Below are 19,306 nucleotides of genomic sequence, written 5' to 3'. Positions count from 1 at the left end.
GGTTCGGCGGTGGAATGTGGCTCAATACCAGGAGCCATTCCACAGGAGCAGACCTGATAACCCCGGTAATCATTCTCATAGTGTTATTAAGTTGAGCATCAATTCTATGACCATAAGGGCTGTTATGCTACACTGGCGCACAATATTCAGCAGCCGAGAAGACGACGTTCAGAGCCGATGTGTGCAAAGTGGAAACCAATGCTCCCCACGTCATTCCACAGAGCTTTTGTATAATGTTGTTTCTCGCTTTCAATTTCTGTGCAGTTTTCATTAGGTTCTCCTTAAATGAAAGTGTTCTAACAAGTGTCACGCCTAGGTATTTTGGTGTCTTATTGTGAAAGAGCCATGCATTATCGAATAGCATTTTAAGCTCCCTATTAGCAAACTTGTTACTCAGATGGAAGCATGACACTTCTGTTTTACTAGCATTTGGTTGGAGGCACCAACTCCGGAAGTACTTTCCCAGTTTCTCTTAGTCAGTCATCAGGATCTTCTCCGACTCGTCAAATGATCTACATTTTGTTGTTAGCATCGGCGTAGCCATGCTTTTAGATCTTGTCTCTTGCATGTCTGCAACATAGAGGCTGAAATGGAGAGGCACAAATACCGACCCTTGTGGAAGGCCGTTCTTCAGTTTCCTAAGTGAGCTTATATCGAATCCCATAACTTGGAACATTCTGTAGTTCAACATGTTATTAAGGAGGCGAGCTGTTTGTTTGCATGGGATTACACGGAGGACCTTACAAATCATGTCTTCTCCCCACATTTATATATATGTTTAAATATGTAATTATATACACGGATTTCTGAAGACGGATATTTCAAACTGTGAATATTGTTGTTCATATTCATAAAAACTTATTTATATTGCAGCGTATATTTATTTATTTATTTAGTGAAAATTGTGTATCAAGTCTTGAGGTTATATTTATGTATTATTTTTTATGAATAGAATTATATAAAACAGAAAATAGTATCAAATAAATTCTTCATTTTGAATAAATAATCTTACATTCCCCGGAAACAAAAGTTTTGATAAAATGGACTGTCATAAAATAAACTGTTTGTATCATATTTTTTATATCACAAGCCGCTGGTAACCCTCGTGCCTACTCAGTCAACATCCGAAGAATTAATAGCACTAAACTAATCGAAAAATAATCGATGAAATTGTTTTATATGACGAATAATTCAATCCTTTTTAAACAGTATAAAATAAATATTATTTAATTTAAGTGTTATTTATTCATGGTATTTAATGTCGTCTGTCGATCTTTTTACTCAAATTTGTTTAAACGTTAAAAACACAGGAAGTTATTATTTTTTTTTTAAATTCTTTATGTTCACAAATTTCTCACCTTGTCGCAACATGTTATGTTTCTATTTAAATAAAGACACGCATATTCAGATTATAGAAAAATATTTACTAATTAATACATAAATAACAAAGACAAAATTGAAAATAATACCGAAAAGATTTTATTGAATGCTCCAAAACATACATCGATGATCTACATACATCGATAAATCGAACAATGGAATACAACAAAACCTAAAAATAATGTTGTAATTATAATAACGTGTTGAATATTAAATCATAATAGAAAAGCCAGGAGGTAAGTAAAGTTTACTTAATTTTTACAAGTGATTACCGCCGTGTTGGAAAATATGAAATCAGATATGAACACAGTCATGTTACTCAGAATCATGCTGAACGCGTGAGGAACTCATTAGTTCCTTACACATTTGTTCAGTAGAAGCCATGCGAGTTCATGGTGGTTGTTAATTCGCCAACTTATTTCAGTATTTTTGTATATATTGTGGACTTTGATGTATGATTACGAACACCCCAAGTCAGGCATTAACAGAAACATTGTAATAAATTTAGATGTTAGTTAATCGTATGCTTCTCATGAAATTTTCATCCAAAAAATCAGTATGTGTTTATTAATGGTGCATAAGGGCTTATGAGAGGCTGCAGTTTTACAAGTTTTCATATCAATTGTTATTATGTCGGATTAATTAAAAGGGAAAGAAGCTTGTCAATTAAAGTAGCCAGGCTGAACAGTATGCTTGTGTTAAACACGCAGTATAATATTGAAATGTAATGTCATATTATTCTAATCGATAATTATCAACTGTGGCATTTGTCAGTCCAAAATGCTTGTGCGTCGTTGTTATAACTAGAGTCAGGTAAGGACAGTCTCTTTTGATTCGCGTTCTTGTAATAGCTCATGGAAGACAGCTTTATTTTATGTTACTGGCACCGTAACTCTTTAATTATCTTTTTTCATCTGAAAACTTTTTGATTCTGTAAAAATTAAATTTTCTTCTTTTATACAATTAAATTGGCTTTCATTAATACTTAAAAAACATGCAATAATCCTTGTTTTTTTAGCATCAATCTATAGTCTATATACCCAGTGAAAACTTTTCTTTTGCAAAAAATTGTGTCATTTTAGGTTTTAGCTCCAAGCTCTTGTCTTCATCAGATGTTATGTTTCAGTAATATTTCTTTTAACACGGTTATTTTAAGTCACACTATTGTAATAGAATATTATAATTACTTACTATTTTTTGCAGAGTATGGATGCACACACTAGTGATTCAGTTTTGGAAGAAAATCCATCATCCTTGCCCATTAAAAAAGAAAACATTCATGAAACAGGGAAACAAGAATGTTTGTTTGTACACCTTACCAAGACTGATGATGAACTGACAATATTTAAACAAGTAAGCCATTTTCTTCTTTATCTTGTTTTAAGGTATTGTAAGAATTCTTAATTATTCTATTCATGATGATATTTTTATTTACTGTTTATAGCCCGCATAACATTTTGCATTTATGTCTGGCTTGAGATATTTTGATTTATAGTTAATGAATTATATTGCGGTAAATAGCTTTGATGAACACATTGTACTTAAGTCTTTACGGTAGATAAACATTTTGTACAACAATACGCAACAAAAATATACAATGATCTGATGCCTCGTGCTACAAACAAATTCATATCATATTCATTATATACTCAGATTCAACATTGTTTACAAAGATGATGTAAAACAGTGCAAAGCTATCCTTGCTTTTATGAAGTATGTTATTTAAGAGAAGCTTTGTTATTGTTGTCAATAATCCTTATTCTATGTTACTGCATTTCTGTTTTCAAACAAGATTGATGTATTTTTTTACGTTTACACAAACAACCTGTGCGGTATACCAAACCAATTAGATTTTCCCTAGGTACAAACAACTTTTTATTGATAGATTAATTAATACCAATGACAACACTGTGTTCTGGACTATGAAGACTGATAATATACTGAAAGATGCCAGTTGCATACTATTACTGAAGCACTCACACAGATGAGTTATTTCTGTGAAAATCAATTTTTATTTTGTAACTGTAAGAAAAAAAGGTGTTTTTGCGTCATTGGATTCTTCATAGCTTGGAAAAAAATTAATAGTAGCCCTCTCAAAATTATGAGGTTTTTTACTCTTTTCCATCGGAAAACGGTATGGACTTTCTCCTCTTGAACCCTCATATAAAACTGATTGGTCAAATATATTAAACAAGAGTAGCAGAAAATTCAGTAAAAGGAAAACATTGTATTCAGTTAGTGTTAAGTGCACATAGAGCATGTAGTGAATACACTTCAGTGTTATTCGTGTTTTAATTTTTTTTTTTAATTTAACATATTTTGAAGACATTCAGTGGGGTTCATGTTTTAATTGAGTAATTGTTCATGTTTTAAATGTAAGTAAATAACATATAATCTCTTATAAATCTATTCACTTGTGTTGGTACATTGTTCAAATAGAATGTATAGAATATTTTATGCAATATATTGGATCTGTCTTTTTTTAAGTTTTCTCTATCCAGTATTATAAAATAATTGAAACATTAGCTGCTACAAGGAACTCAGTGGTTCCCCAGATGACTATTGGTTACAGGCCTTGAGGATCCATGGTGGTTGCTAACTCACCACCTTATATCATTGTTTTTTACATATATTGTTGACTGTGATCTATGATTACAAACACCCTAATAGTACAGTAGTATAACTGATGTGCATTCCTTTCATGTGTTTTCATATGTTGACACCCTCGTTAAAATATATGTGAAGTGTATTCTGTCATATGGTGGTTGGTAGTCATTAAAGTTATTTTTACTGAGTGAAAGAAGTGTGTTTTATGTACGTTTTGTAAGTATATTAATATAACTAAATATAATAATATAGTAAACTCTATAATAAAACATTTAATAATTAATCCTATTTGCATAGCCTTAGGTAAGAAATCCTTATGTATTTTTTGTGAAAGTATGGAAGCTCACCCGGGACAGAGTCAGACTCTCCTGTTATCAAATGGGAAATTAGTCGTGGAAAACAAGAGACATATTCGGAATTATTGTGGAGGCAAAATACTTTGAAGTATTCCAAAACATGTATAATAAAAACCTTAAACATATTTATGGAAATAGGCAGATTTCGTTGTGCTTTTTTTTTCAATTAAAATCATACCCTACATATTAATTATATTATTGATTAAAATTGATCTACTGGTCTTGATTGTTTAATTCTCTGAATGATAGTTTTAGAAGGTTCTTGTAAACTTTGTATAAGAAGAGTTAATCTCATATTTTTCTGTTAAATTTAACTTTTCCACAATGGCTTCTGTGTACCATAGAAAATTAATGTAGTCAGCATTACAAGAAACAGTGTAAAAAATTTAAATGTTTAGTTAATCGTATGCTTCTCTTGAAATTTTCATCCAAAAAATCAGTAACGTGTTTATTAATGGTGTGTAAGGGCTTATGAGAGGCTGCAGTTTTACAAGTTTTCGTGTCAAATGTTACTATGTCAGTTAATTAAAAGGGAAAGACGCTTGTCAATTAGTGTAGCCGAGTAGTACGCTTGGGTTAAAAACACAGTATAAAATTGAAATGCCATATGTCATATTATGCTAATCGCTAAGTATCAATTCTGGCATTTGTCAGTCAAGATGCTTGTGTGACGGGAGTTATCACTAGGGTCAGGTTAAGACACTCCCTTTTGATTCGCGTTCTTCTAATAGTAGTAGAATATTAATATTACTTTATATTTTTTTGCAGAGTATGGATGCAGAAACTAATGATTCAGTTTTGGAGGAAAAACCATTAACCTTGCCCATTAAAAAAGAAAACATGCATGAAACAGGCCAACAAGAACATTTGTTTGTAACTCTTGCCAAGACTGATGATAAACTGACAATATTTAAACAAGTAAGCCATTTTCTTCTTTATCTTGTTTTAAGTTAAAAACATAAAACCTAGTTATTATAAGAATTTTCAATTTTTCTATTCGTAAAGATATTTTTATTTACTGTTTAATAGCCAACATATCATTTAGCATTAATGTTGACATGAGATATTTTGATTAATAGTGTAAAAAACATTTATTAGTGGAGTATAGGGGGCTAGATTGCATCTAACATTTTATGATAGATAAAAATATTTAGAACAATACGTAACAAATAAAATACAGTGAGCAGATGCCTCATGCCTTAAACAAAGGTGACTAACATATTCATTTTATACCCACATTTAACATTGTATATAAATGTTTTAAAAGAGTAGCTATCCTTGCCTTTATGAAGCATGTTCAGTTACGAGAAACTTTGTTGTAGCTTTTAATAATCCTTATTCTATGTCACTGCAATTTTGTTTCCAAACAATTTAGATTGTGCTTAAGCAGATTGTGCAAACATTTTTCTATTGATCTATTAATTTACTGCCAATGCCACTAATATTTTTCTACTATCATGTGTGATTATTTACTGAAAGGTTCCAGATGAATATTTTTATAGATATAATTACTCGGATGATTTATTTCTATGAAAATCAATTTATTTTATCATTGTAAAAAAAATAATGTATTTTTAATAGATGTTAATTATATAAAGATAATAAATAATTATTATTACTATATGTTTTGCTGCAGAGTACGGATGCACAAACTGATAGTTCATTTTTTGATGAAGATCCATCATCTTCCAGTATTAAGAAAGAAATCAAGCATGAAACAGAGCGAACAGAACATTTGATTGCTCCTGTTGCTATGACAGATGATAAACCGACAACATCTAGACAAGTAAGATATTTTCATTTACTTTTTGATGGTTTACCTAATATTTAGCATTCTTGTTTAACACTAGATATTTTGATTAAAAGCTTAAAAAAGTGATACCAAACTGTATGTGAAATGATAAAAAAGTATGTGTAGGATTGTACAATTGACAAGTCACTCCTGAAAACTTGTTGCTTTTGATAAAGAATAAACATTCCGTGCGAGATTTTATATAAGGCTTCTTGTTTCTTTCTTCCTTGGGCCAAAATATACTTTTCCTCATCATACAACAAACCTACTGAAATGCAGCTGATATATTCTTGCAAGTAAATTTACAATCTATTCACAGAAAACAGTTTTATAAAGAACATTGTTGTCCTCAGAGAAACTGCTTCATTGTATCTCTTATGGTACTGTAAATGTGGCACAGCCATAACAAATTCTGTAACATAACAAACTGCTTGCCTCCCAACAGACAGCATGTTGTATTATTGCTGTTAAAACATCCATAAAACATAAGAAATATTGTACTTCTTAATATCATTCTTAATGCTCTTTGATAACAGCCGGCTACTCTTCCAGGATCTGTAGCACATGTATAGTTTTTAGTGTGGTATTTATGAGTTTTCTGAGGGTTCATTGGGATTTTTAATGTGGTTTTATGGCATTTCTCAGGGGTTTTTCAGTACTCATTGATTAGAATTTTTTTTCATGTGTTTTAAATTATGATCAGTAATTATAATAAAATGATTATACAATAGTAATAAGAGTATTGCATGATATAAATCTGAAAATTGAATATATTGAAATGCCACTATCTTTTAGCAAAAAAAATTGCCTTTTTGAAGCCATGGAGGGCATCAGCTTTCTCAAAACAATTTCTTAGAGTTTCTTTGCACAGATAATTTTAGAAAACTTCTGTTTTAAGTACATGAACCAGGAGTAAGGTCAATGTCCTTGACAAAATTTTTCATTAATCCTAGTTTGATATGTAACAAAGGTAGATACACATTTTTAAAGCATGAGTTTAGGCTGTTCTTTTCTAATAAAATGTTTTTTTCTGTCCCTACTATCCCATTCACACAATAAACATCAAGCTGCAGACAAAGAATAAATGCAATCACTTTCAAATCACCACAAATACTCCATTTAGATACTGCATATTGAAGCTTTTCCAATATAGATTTAAAGTTTTCATAAGTTTCTTTCATAGTAGCTGAGTGGGCCACAGATAATGATGGGAATTTATTGCCATTATGCAGAAGCACAGCTTTTAAACTAACTTTAGAGGAATCTATGAACAAGCGCCATTCTGTTGGGTTATGTTCATTACAAAGTGTTTGCATAAGAGAAGAAATGTCATTACAAAACATTAAGGCATTTTCTTCAGAAAATTAGACTTTAAATTAAGAATGATGATTACGATAAATGCTACATATCTTTGTATTCTTTTGAAGAAGATTCCATCCTTTTAGACGGGAAGCAACCATTCCAGACTGTTTTTTTGATACTTTAAATCTTTTATGAGTTTGTTAAGATTTTCTAGAGTCAGTAAATGAGGCTCAGATGAAATGCTTTGTTCATAAGTTGTATCACCAGAATCTGTTTATTTTTCTTTCTTACTTCCACCAGACCCTTATCTCCCTTCATCTAATGTCACATGTTCTGGAGGCTTTAGTATAGTCAATTCTTCGCAGTGTGGATCTGGTCTCATTGCGGATTGTGAGTTAGAATACAGCACTGTATGTTTTGATTTTGATGTAATCCCTTTAATGTTTGTTAAGCAGAAATAACAGTCAGAATAGTTATTTTTGGTTTCCCTGCAAATCACAGGTATAGCAATGGCATGTGGGATTTTTCCACACAGTGAGAAACCTAGAACATAATAAACAACAGATATATGGGACCCAGGCCCTTGTTTTCAAGTTCAAGAAAGTAAAGTGATTTAATGTAACATAATATAGATTCCTTCTCCAGTAACTTAACATCGATTTTATTTCATGGAAATATTTTTTGAAAACCTTATTCAGTAATTTGGAAAACTGCTGCCGGTGAACATTGCATTATTAGTTTTTTAATCCATAAATTTGTTAAAAAGTAGAAGATACTTTTTGCACAAAACCCCTCAAAGAATGATACAAGTGTTTTAGTAAAACTCAAAATTATAAAAATAATTTATTTATAATCATAATAAAAAAATTTTTTTTAATGATTTCTCCATTGAAATTGAAGCTTAACAGATAATCATATCTACACTTCACGAGATAATAAATTATTATTAATAAATTACTTTTTCTCTATTAGTTTTGTTAGAACCGAGTGTTTTGCAGAATTGTAAAACAGCTTATAGTAACAATGCTGAACACGTGCTCATCCAGTGAGGTGATTGAAGAATCTTCTTTCCGTTTATCCAACTGAGATTTGTAATCAATAAACTAGCCCGTGGTACAATGAGATGTTTTACTACACAATTCCTTAAAACATCACGTTTTCTTTAAATTCGTATTTCTAAATACCCTGCCCTTGCAGATCTGAAATCCCCATAAAAGTAGCTATAAGACCCGATTGAATGAAAACAAAGTGTAAGTGGCATCAGGCACAATAATTACTTTATTCAAATTAATAATACTGACGATACAATTAGTTCCTTTCAAGGTGTCACTAGTAGGAGGGTGGATTTACATTTTAGTAGGTGTGACATATAAATTTACAAAAAAGTATGATTAGCTCACAGAAGAGAGTAATGGAATACATTTTCACTTCTAAATTTGTTAAGGAAGCTCATCATGGGAGACTTTTATCTTCAGATTGATTTTGCAGATTTCATATCTTGTGTAAAGTTGCTTATATCACTGGTCAACATGATTTTTGTCTCACGAGTACCAATAGGTGTACTTAATGCAGTTCTTTATGCTGTTTTCAAATATGTATTCATAATTTCTCCATTACCTACAGCTTCTTTGTTATATTAATTTTTTAAATATTAAAAAATTTTTTTTGTCCATAATCATCCTGAAGAATTATAAATATGGTGGAACCAAATGAGCTAACTCAAAGAGTAGCATTGCTATTGTTGTGTAGATTCAGACGTGTATAAACATACAAACGTTACCTAGTGCAGCATACATTCATCAGAACAATTCCACTTGTGAGATAGTAGTGAACCAGTAAACATGTCATTGTGAGTGCTTTGTATGTTTGAATTATTTTGTATTACATGTTTACAACTTTATTTCTTTTAATTAGTCGTTAGTTACAAAATGCCTAGTTTTTATAAATCATTTTAACTTCTTTATATTTATATGGTGAAGTAACGGTCTAGTCCCAAAGACGAAACCTTACTCCATTAGTAAAAAAGTGTAATAACTTTATTTTGGGTGTAAAGTCAGGACCAAACAAGGGCCTGGGTCCCATATATCAGTTGTTTATCATGTCCTAGGCTTCTCACTGTGTGGAGAAATGCCACATGCCATTGCTATACCTGTGATTTGGAGGGAACCCAAAAATAACTATTCTGATTGTTATTTCTGCTTAACAAACATGCCACTTGCCATTGCCAAATTTACTAAAATTACTCTTTTAACTAAATGATTTTTTACAAAAATTACAAGTGAATTTCTTCTCAACAGTATGAATAGAGAGATGTGTTTTTAAACTACAGCTTTGATTAAAAGTTTTATTACAAAAATTACAAGTGAATTTTTTCTCATCTGTATTAGTAGAGATATGTGTTTTTAAATTGCTGCGTCGAATAAACGTTATTTTAGAAAAATTACATGTTAAGTTTTTTTTGACAACATGAGTAGATAAGTGTGACTCTAAAGTAGAACTCTCAGTGAGAGACTCCTTACAAAAAACACGTGTGTGAATAGGAAGATGAGAAGATTTTTCTTTTAAATTCCTTTCTTTAACTGGTTTTTCTGTAATTGTCAAGCACTTTTCTTTAAAAGACAAAAGTGTTGAAGTCATCATATTCTTCATTGATGACAATCATAAATGCACTTATATTTTAATTTATTGCAAATCACACAATTTGATGTCTGTAAACTACTTTCAGTAATACTTTCCTCTGCATCATCGATAAATTCTTCAATAAGATCCTAAAAAAAAAGTAACTGTTAAGTTAAAAATCTATCAGATTAATTTGTTATTTTTAATAATGCCAACTACAAATTGACAACTTTTGAAAAATAAGAGAAAACAGGTTTAGTACTGGATGGGTGAGTCAAGTTAATAATGAAAGAATTATATACTGAAGATCCAAAATTATATTAATTGACCATGAAAACGTCAAACAAAGAATTTTAATTTCCTTTAATATATATATATAATGTATATATATTCAGTATTATTCTGGAGGCGAAATACTTTGAAGTATTCTGAAACAAGGTTAATAAAAACATTAAACATATACTTGGAAATAGGCAGATTTTGATGTGCTTCTGTTTTTTCATTTAAAATCATATCCCACCTATAAATTATATCTTTGATTAAATTTGATATACTGGTCGTGATTGTTCAGTTCTCTGAAAGATAGTTGTAGAAAGTTCTCGTAAACTTTCTATAAGAAAAGATATTCTGATATTTTTCTGTTAAATTTTTAACTTTTCCACAATTGCTTCTGTATACCGCAGAAAGTTAATGTAGTCAGGCATTACCAGAAACAGTGTAATAAATTTAGAAGTTTAGTTAATGGTATGCTTCTCTTGAAATTTTCATCCAAAAAATCAGTAATGTGTTTATTAATGGTGCATAAGGGCTTATGAGAGGCTGCAGTTTTACAAGTTTTCATGTCCAATGTTACTATGTCAGTTAATTAAAAGGGAAATACGCTTGTCAATTAGAGTAGCCGAATAGAATGCTAGTGTTAAAAATATAGTATAACATTGATATGTTATTAATGGAGAATAAGGGCTTATTAGAGATGGCAGTTTTACAAGTTTTCGTGTTAAATGTTACTATGTCAGTTAATTAAAAGAGAAAGACGTTTGTTAATTAGAATAGTCGAGTAGTAGGCTTGTGTTAAAAATACAGTATAAATTGAAATGCTATATGTCATATTATGCTAATCGCTAAGTATCAATTCTGGCATTTTTCAGTCCAAGATGGTTGAGTGTTAGAGTTATAACAATGGTCAGGTTAGGACACTCCCTTTTGACGCCAGTTCTGCTAATAGATCATGGAAGACAGCCTTATTCTTTGTTACTGTCACCTTAACTCATTAATTATAATTTTTCATATGTAAATTTTTGATTCTGTAAAAATTAAATTTTCTTCTTTTATACAACTGAATTGGCTTCCATTTATACTTACAAAACATGCAATAATCCGTGTTTATTTTGGCATCAGAGTCTATTTACTCAGTGAGAACTTTTATTTTTTAGATTATTTGTATAACAAGTCATTCCCATACTTACCCGACACAGGTTACTGCTTTAAAACCCACTTTTGTACATAACATGTCTTAAATTATCTTTAAAAATATAGTTAGTTCCAAGCTCTTGACTTCATCAGATGTTACACTTCATGTAACATCTGATGTTACATGAAATGTAACATCATCTGTTATGTTACATATGATTTAACATGTGTTAAATCATCACTTGTTTCATTTAACATGCTTATTTTAAGTCACACTTTTGTAATAAAATATTAATATTACGTGATAATTTTTGCAGAGTAAGGATGCACAAACTGGTGATTCAGTTTTGGAAGAAAATCCATTATCCTTGCCCATTAAAAAAGAAAACATCCATGAGACAGGGCAGCAAGAATATTTGTTTGTACATATTGCCAAGACTGATGATGATCTGACAATATTTAAACAAGTAAGCAATTTTCTTCTTTATCTTTCTTTAAGTTAAAAACATAAACCTAGTTATTGTAAGAATTCTTAATTATTCTATTCATGATGATATTTTTATTTAATGTTTATAGTCCACATAACATTTTCCATTTATTAAGATATTTTAATTTATAGCGCAAAAAAAGTTATTAACAAAGTATAGGAAGGTTTGAAGAACAGATTGCACTTTAGAATTTACAGTAGATAAACATTTTGTACAACAATACGCAACAAAGAAAATACAATGAGCTGAAGCCACTACAAACAAAGCCTCATGATCATATTCATTTTATACTCAGATTCAGCATTATTTACAATTATGATGTAAAAGATTACAAAGTTATCCTTGCTTTTATGAAGCATGTTAGTTAAGAGAAGTTTTGCTATTATTGTCAATAATCCTTTTTCTATGTTACTGCATTTTTTTTTTAAACAAGATTGGTGTGTCTTTTTACATTTACACATATAACCGGTGTGGTTAACCAAACTAATTAGATTTTATGTTGGTGCAAACAACTTTTTATTGATACATTAATTAATGTCAATGCCTACACTGTGCTCTGGACTATCAGGACTGATAAATCCTGAAAGATCCCAGTTGCATACTATTACCGAAGCACTCACAGATGAGTTACTTCTGTGAAAATCAATTTATTTTGTAACTATAAGAAAAATAGGTGTTTTTCAGTTTTTGGATTCTTCATAGCTTGGCAATAAATTAATGATAGCCCTCTTAAACTTATGAGGCTTTTTTCTCTTTTCAATCAGAAAACAGTCCGGACTTTCACCTCGAACACTCACATAAAACTGATTGGTCAAATACATTAAACAAGAGTAGCAGAAAATTCAGTAAATGGAAAACTTTGTATTCAGTAAGTGTTAAGTGCACATAGAGCATGTAGTGAATACACTTCAGTGTTATACATGTTTTAATTGACGTACACATTTTTTAACTATTCTTAGATCCAATTATCTATTAAGAAGTCTATAAAGGATGTAGGATGCAATAAAATATTTATAGGATGTAACTAATTAACATATAATCTCTTATAAATCGATTCACTTGTGTTTGTACATTGTTGAAAAAGAAGGTATAGAAAATTTTAAGCAGTATTTTGGATGTATCTTCTTTGAAGTTTTCTCTAACCAGTATTATAAAATAATTTAGCTGCTACAAGGAACTCAGTGGTTCCCCAGGTGACTGTTCGTTACAGAAGGATCTATGGTGGTTGCTAACTTACCACCTTATTTCATTGTTTTTATATATATTTTGGACTGTGATGTATGATTACAAACACCCCAATAGCACAGTAGTAAAACTGATATGCATTCCTTTCATGTGTTGTCATCTGTTGACACCCTCTGTAACATATATATGAAATGTGTTCTGTCAGATGGTGTTTGGTAGTCATTAAAATTATTTTTACAGTAATTTTTAACTTTTCCACAATGGCTTCTTTGTACCACAGAAAATTAATGCAGTCTTGCTTTACCAGAAACACTGTAATAAATTTAGATTTTTAGTTAATCGTATGCTTCTCTTGAAATTTTCTTGCAAATATCAGTAATGTGTTTATTAATGGTGTATAATGGCTTATCAGAGGCTGCAGTTTTACATGTTTTCACATCAAATGTTACTATGTCAGATTAATGAAAAGAGAAAGAAGCTTATCAATGATATTAGGCAAGTTGAGAAGTAAGCTTGTGTTAAAAACGCGGTAACCATTGAAATGTTGCTTTATATTGTCAAGTCTGTCATTTACTAGTCCAAGATGGTTGTGTGAGGAAGTTGTGAAAACGGTCAGTTTAGGACACCCTCTATTGACTCTATATTTTTATGAACATATGGAAGACTGCTTTATTTTATGTTACTGGTGTTTTCCACTTTAATTATTTTTTTGTCTATAATTTTTTTGCGTTTATAAAAATTAATTTTTCTTCTTTTTTATAATTGAATTGCCTTCCATTAATACTTGCAAAACCTGTAATAATCATTGTTTAATATAGCATCTAAGTCTATGTACTCAGTGAAAACCTTTCTTTTGCAGAAATAAAAGGTAATAAAAAACAATGAACTCTACTGTTATTGCTTACTCATGTCTATTTTTTGGAGATATAGAAATTCACTGAACATTCAGTTATACTGAATGACTCTGGTGTCATGTCATATTTGTTATAAGCATAGATTTTTTTTATAGCAAGTCATTTCCATACATAACCAACACAGGTAGACGCTTTTGAACGTGTTCTGATTCCATAACATGTCTTAAAAGATCTTTGACATTACAGTTAGGTTCAAGCTCTTGACTCGTCAGATGTTACATTTCAGTAATATTTTATTAACCACTCTTACATTGTCACATTATTATATTAAAATATTATTATTACTTTTTTTGTAGATTATGGATGCACAAACTGGTGATTCAGTTTTGGAATACAATCCGTGGGCAAGGATAACTCCTTGCCCATTAAAACAGAAAACATATTTTTAAGAATTTTCAATTTTTCTATTCGTAAAGATATTTTTATTTACTGTAATAGCCCACGTATGATTTAGCATTAATGTCTGACATGAGATATTTTGATTTATAGTGTAAAAAACATTTATTAGTGGAGTATAAGGGGTTAAATAAATAGCTTTGTTTAATAAATTGCATCTAACATTTTATGGTAGATAAAAATTTTGTACAACAACGTAACAAATAAAATACAGTGAGCAGATACCTCATGCCTTAAACATTCATTTTATACCGACATTTAACATTGTATATAAATGTTTTAAAAGAGTATCTATCCTTGCCTTTATGAAGCATGTTCAGTTACGAGAAACTTTGTTGTAGCTTTCAATAATCCTTATTCTATGTCACTGCAATTTTGTTTCCAAACAAGGTTGATGTGTTTCTTTATATTTGTATCAGCAACCTATTTCTTTTACCAAACAATTTAGATTGTGCAAACATTTTTTCTATTGATCTATTAATTTACTGCCAGTGCCTCTAATATTTCTCTTTTCTGGCACTATCATGTGTGATTATTTACTGAAAGGTTCCAGATGAATATTATTATAGATGTACTCACACGGACGATTTATTTCTATGAAAATCAATTTATTTTATCATTGTAAGAAAAATAGATATATTTTTAATAGAAGTTAATTATATGAAGATAATAAATTATTATTATTATTACTATATGTTTTGCTGCAGAGTATGGATGCACAAACTGATAGTTCATTTTTTGATGAAGATCCATTATCTTCCAATATTAAACAAGAAATCAAGCATGAAACAGAGCGAACAGAACATTTGATTGCTCCTGTTGCTATGACAGATGATAAACCGACAACATCTAGACAAGTAAGATATTTTCATTTACTTTTTGATGGTTTACCTAATATTTAGCATTCTTGTTTAACACTAGATATTTTGATTAAAAGCTTAAAAAAGTGATACCAAACTGTATGTGAAATGATAAAACAGTATGTGTAGGATTGTACAATTGACAAGTCAAACGTCACTCCTGAAAACTCATGGCTTTTCATAAAGAATAAACATTCCGTGCGAGGTTTTATATAAGGCTTGTTTCTTTCTTTATAGTGCCAAAATATACTGTTCCCCATCAGACAACAAACCTACTGAAATGCAGCTGATATATTCTTGCAAGTAAATTTATAATCTATTCACAGAAACCAGTTTTATGAAGAACATTGTTGTCCTCAGAGAAACTACTTCATTGTGTCTCTTATTGTACTGTAAATGTGGCACAGCCATAACAAATTCTGTAACATAACAAAGTGCTTACCTTCCAACATATATCATGTTGCATTATTGCTGTTAAAACATCCGTAAAACATGGAAATGAATAAACGTAAGAAATATGGTACTTCTGAATACCATTCCTATTGGTCTTTGATAACAGCCATGAGGCTACTCTTCCAGGATCTGTACTTCATGTATAGTTTTTAGTGTGGTATTTATGAGTTTTCCTTGGGATTTTCAATGTGGTTTTATGCCATTTCTCTAGGGTTTTTCAGTACTCATTGATTAGAATCTTTTTTTCATATGTATTAAATTATAATCTGTAATTATAATAAAATGATTATTCAATGTAATATGACTATTGCATGATATAAATCTGAAAATTGAATATATTGATACATCACTATTTTTTTGCAAAATAAACTTGCCTTTTTGAAGCCATGGATGCCATCAGCTTTCTTAAAACAAGGTTAATTTCGTAGAGTTTCTTTTCACAGAGAATTGAATTCATATTTTAATGGTACTATAAATTAAATTTGTGCTTAAATTGTTGGCAGCTCACAAACATCTACTAGAAACTGTTGAAATCATTCCCAGTATTGAATTCAATTTGCACAGTCTCTGGCCAATAACTTTTGAATCACTTTATATGGGACAAGACTGAGTTTATTACAAATTCCCTTGTTGCAGTTGTTTTCTGTTAAGCTAACGGATTTGTTTTCTTTGCACGGATTTGTTAAGACTACATCACATAATAGTCGATACGTCTTCATCAAGTACTTACCACTTCACAGATTGGAAAATTTCTACATTTATTGCCAGGCTTCTAGTTTTAGTTATTATTAACAGAACTAAACTACATTTACTGTGTTACATTTTGTCCTCTCTGTTTTTTAACTGCTTATACTAATGAAATTTTTATTTTTGCTATTTTGAACATACATATTGTGCTTGCTTAAATATGAACATAAGAAATTTAATATTAGAGTATAAGTTGTCAATCTGTAGTTGGCATTATAATAATAACAAATTTTTCTGATAGATTTTTAACTTAACTGTTACGTTTTTTTTCTAGGATCTTATTGAAGAAGTTATTGATAATGTGGAGAAAAGAATTACTGAAAGTAGTTTACAGACATCAAATTGTGTGGTTTGCAATAAATTAAAATATAAGTGCATATGTGATAATGTCATCGATGAAGAATATGATGATTTCAACAGTTTATCTTTTAAAGAAAAGTGCTTGCAAATTACAGAAAAACCAGTTAAAGAAAGGAATGTCATATCTTCTCATCTTCCTACTCACACACGTGTTTCTTGTCAGGAGTCTTTCACTCAGAGTTCTACTTTAGAGTCACACTTATCTATTCATGTTGTGAAAAAAAAATTAAAATGTAATTATTCTAAAAAAACGTTTATTCGACGCAGTAATTTAAAAACTCATATCGATACTAATACAGATGAGAAAAAATTCACTTGTAATTTTTGTAAAAAAACTTTTAATCATAGCAGTCATTTAAAAGATCATATCTCTATTCATACTGCTGAGAAGAAATTCACTTGTAAATTTTGTAAGAAATCATTTAGACTAAAGGGTAATTTAAATAACCATCTCGCTATTCATACTGGTGAAAAAAAATTCACTTGTAATTTTTGTAAGAAATCATTTAGTCAAAAGAGTAATTTAAAAAAACATCTCACTATTCATACTGCTGAGAAGAAATTCACTTGTAAATTTTGTAAGAAATCATTTAGTCAAAAGAATAATTTAAAAATTCATCTCACTATTCATACTAGTGAAAAAAAATTCACTTGTAATTTTTGTAAGAAATCATTTAGTCAAAAGAATAATTTTAAAACTCATCTCGCTATTCATGCTCGTGAGAAGAAATTCACTTGTAATTTTTGTAAGAAATCATTTAGTCTAAAGGGTAATTTAAAAACTCATCTCACTATTCATACTGGTGAAAAAAAATTCACTTGTAATTTTTGTAAGATATCATTTAGTCTAAAGGGTAATTTAAAAAAACATCTCACTATTCATACTGCTGAGAAGAAATTCACTTGTAAATTTTGTAAGAAATCATTTAGACTAAAGGGTAATTTAAATAACCATCTCGCTATTCATACTGGTGAAAAAAAATTCACTTGTAATTTTTGTAATAAATCATTTAATCAAAAGAGTAATTTAAAAATTCATCTCACTATTCATACTGGTGAGAAGAAATTCACTTGTAATTTTTGTAAGATATCATTTAGGCAAAAGAATAATTTAAAAACTCATCTCACTATTCATACTGGTGAGAAGAAATTCACTTGTAATTTTTGTAAGAAATCATTTAGTCAAAAGAGTAATTTAAACACTCATCTCACTATTCATACTGGTGAAAAAAAATTCACTTGTAATTTTTGTAAGAAATCATTTAATCAAAAGAGTAATTTAAAAAAACATCTCACTATTCATACTGCTGAGAAGAAATTCACTTGTAAATTTTGTAAGAAATCATTTAGTCAAAAGAATAATTTAAAAATTCATCTCACTATTCATACTAGTGAAAAAAAATTCACTTGTAATTTTTGTAAGAAATCATTTAGTCGAAAGAGTAATTTAAAAACTCATCTCACTATTCATACTGGTGAGAAGAAATTCACTTGTCATTTTTGTAAGAAATCATTTAGTCAAAAGAGTAATTTAAACACTCATCTCACTATTCATACTGCTGAGAAGAAATTCACTTGTAATTTTTGTAAGAAATCATTTAGACAAAAGAGAAATTTAAAAACTCATCTCGCTATTCATACTGGTTAGAAGAAATTCACTTGTAATTTTTGTAAGAAATCATTTAGACAAAAGAATAATTTAAACACTCATCTCACTATTCATACTGGTTAGAAGAAATTCACTTGTAATTTTTGTAAGAAATCATTTAGTCAAAAGAGTAATTTAAACACTCATCTCACTATTCATACTGGTTAGAAGAAATTCACTTGTAATTTTTGTAAGAAATCATTTAGACAAAAGAATAATTTAAATACTGGTTACAGAAGTTCACTTGCAATTTTTATAAAAAAACATTTAGTTTAAAGAGTAATTTAAAATCTCATCTCTTTATTCATACTGGTGGAAAGAAATTCACTTGTAACTTTTGTAATAAAATATTTATTCAAAATATTTTAATAAAATATTTATTAAAAGTCAAATAAGGTTACAGATTGGTATAAGTTGTCTGTGTTATAGGGTCAGTTTGTGGCTAGTTTTGTTTTACATTATTGTATACACAATTATTGTATAATTAGTTTATAAATAAGATCATTTGGAACCATTTATATTATATATGTACATTCTGTTAATAAAGCTTTGTAATAATTTGCATATTACATGATTCATATTTCCTTTATATCCGGTTGTCTAAAAAGTAGAATACATTTATTGTTATTGAAAAATAACATTTTGAGACTACCTAGACCATATTTTTTATAACCTTCTATCATTTTTCTGTCAACACCATAAGTCCTATACTATAGAACTACTAAGTTTTCCGTTCTCAAAATTGAGGTACATGTTTATTTGTCCTATTTTGAAACTAATTTATCACCA

General features: G+C 29.6%; 1 protein-coding gene across 1 annotated transcript; it reads left to right on the top strand.

Moving 5' to 3' along the window:
• Positions 1-1,535: 1,535 nt before the first annotated feature.
• Positions 1,536-19,081, top strand: LOC142332946 (uncharacterized). Its single transcript, XM_075379666.1, has 7 exons — positions 1,536-1,616; positions 2,584-2,733; positions 5,112-5,261; positions 5,980-6,129; positions 11,784-11,933; positions 15,157-15,306; positions 16,784-19,081. Exons 2-7 carry the CDS (start codon positions 2,587-2,589, stop codon positions 18,515-18,517), a joined length of 2,481 nt encoding a protein of 826 aa, XP_075235781.1. The 5' UTR covers positions 1,536-1,616; positions 2,584-2,586; the 3' UTR covers positions 18,518-19,081.
• The last annotated feature ends 225 nt before the right edge of the window (positions 19,082-19,306 follow it).

Source organism: Lycorma delicatula, chromosome 12 (genome assembly GCF_047948215.1).
Source record: "Lycorma delicatula isolate Av1 chromosome 12, ASM4794821v1, whole genome shotgun sequence".
In the NCBI taxonomy this organism is placed as follows: domain Eukaryota; kingdom Metazoa; phylum Arthropoda; class Insecta; order Hemiptera; family Fulgoridae; genus Lycorma; species Lycorma delicatula.
The sequence above is the reverse complement of the archived record's forward strand: the minus strand, read 5'-3'. Positions and strand labels throughout refer to the sequence as shown.

Excerpts from the sequence above, each read along its gene's own strand:
- LOC142332946 (XM_075379666.1), top strand. The coding sequence starts at position 2,587 with ATGGATGCACACACTAGTGATTCAGTTTTGGAAGAAAATCCATCATCC. Across the intron at positions 2,734-5,111 it reads AACTGACAATATTTAAACAA|AGTATGGATGCAGAAACTAA; the intron begins GTAAGCCATTTT and ends ATTTTTTTGCAG. Across the intron at positions 5,262-5,979 it reads AACTGACAATATTTAAACAA|AGTACGGATGCACAAACTGA; the intron begins GTAAGCCATTTT and ends GTTTTGCTGCAG.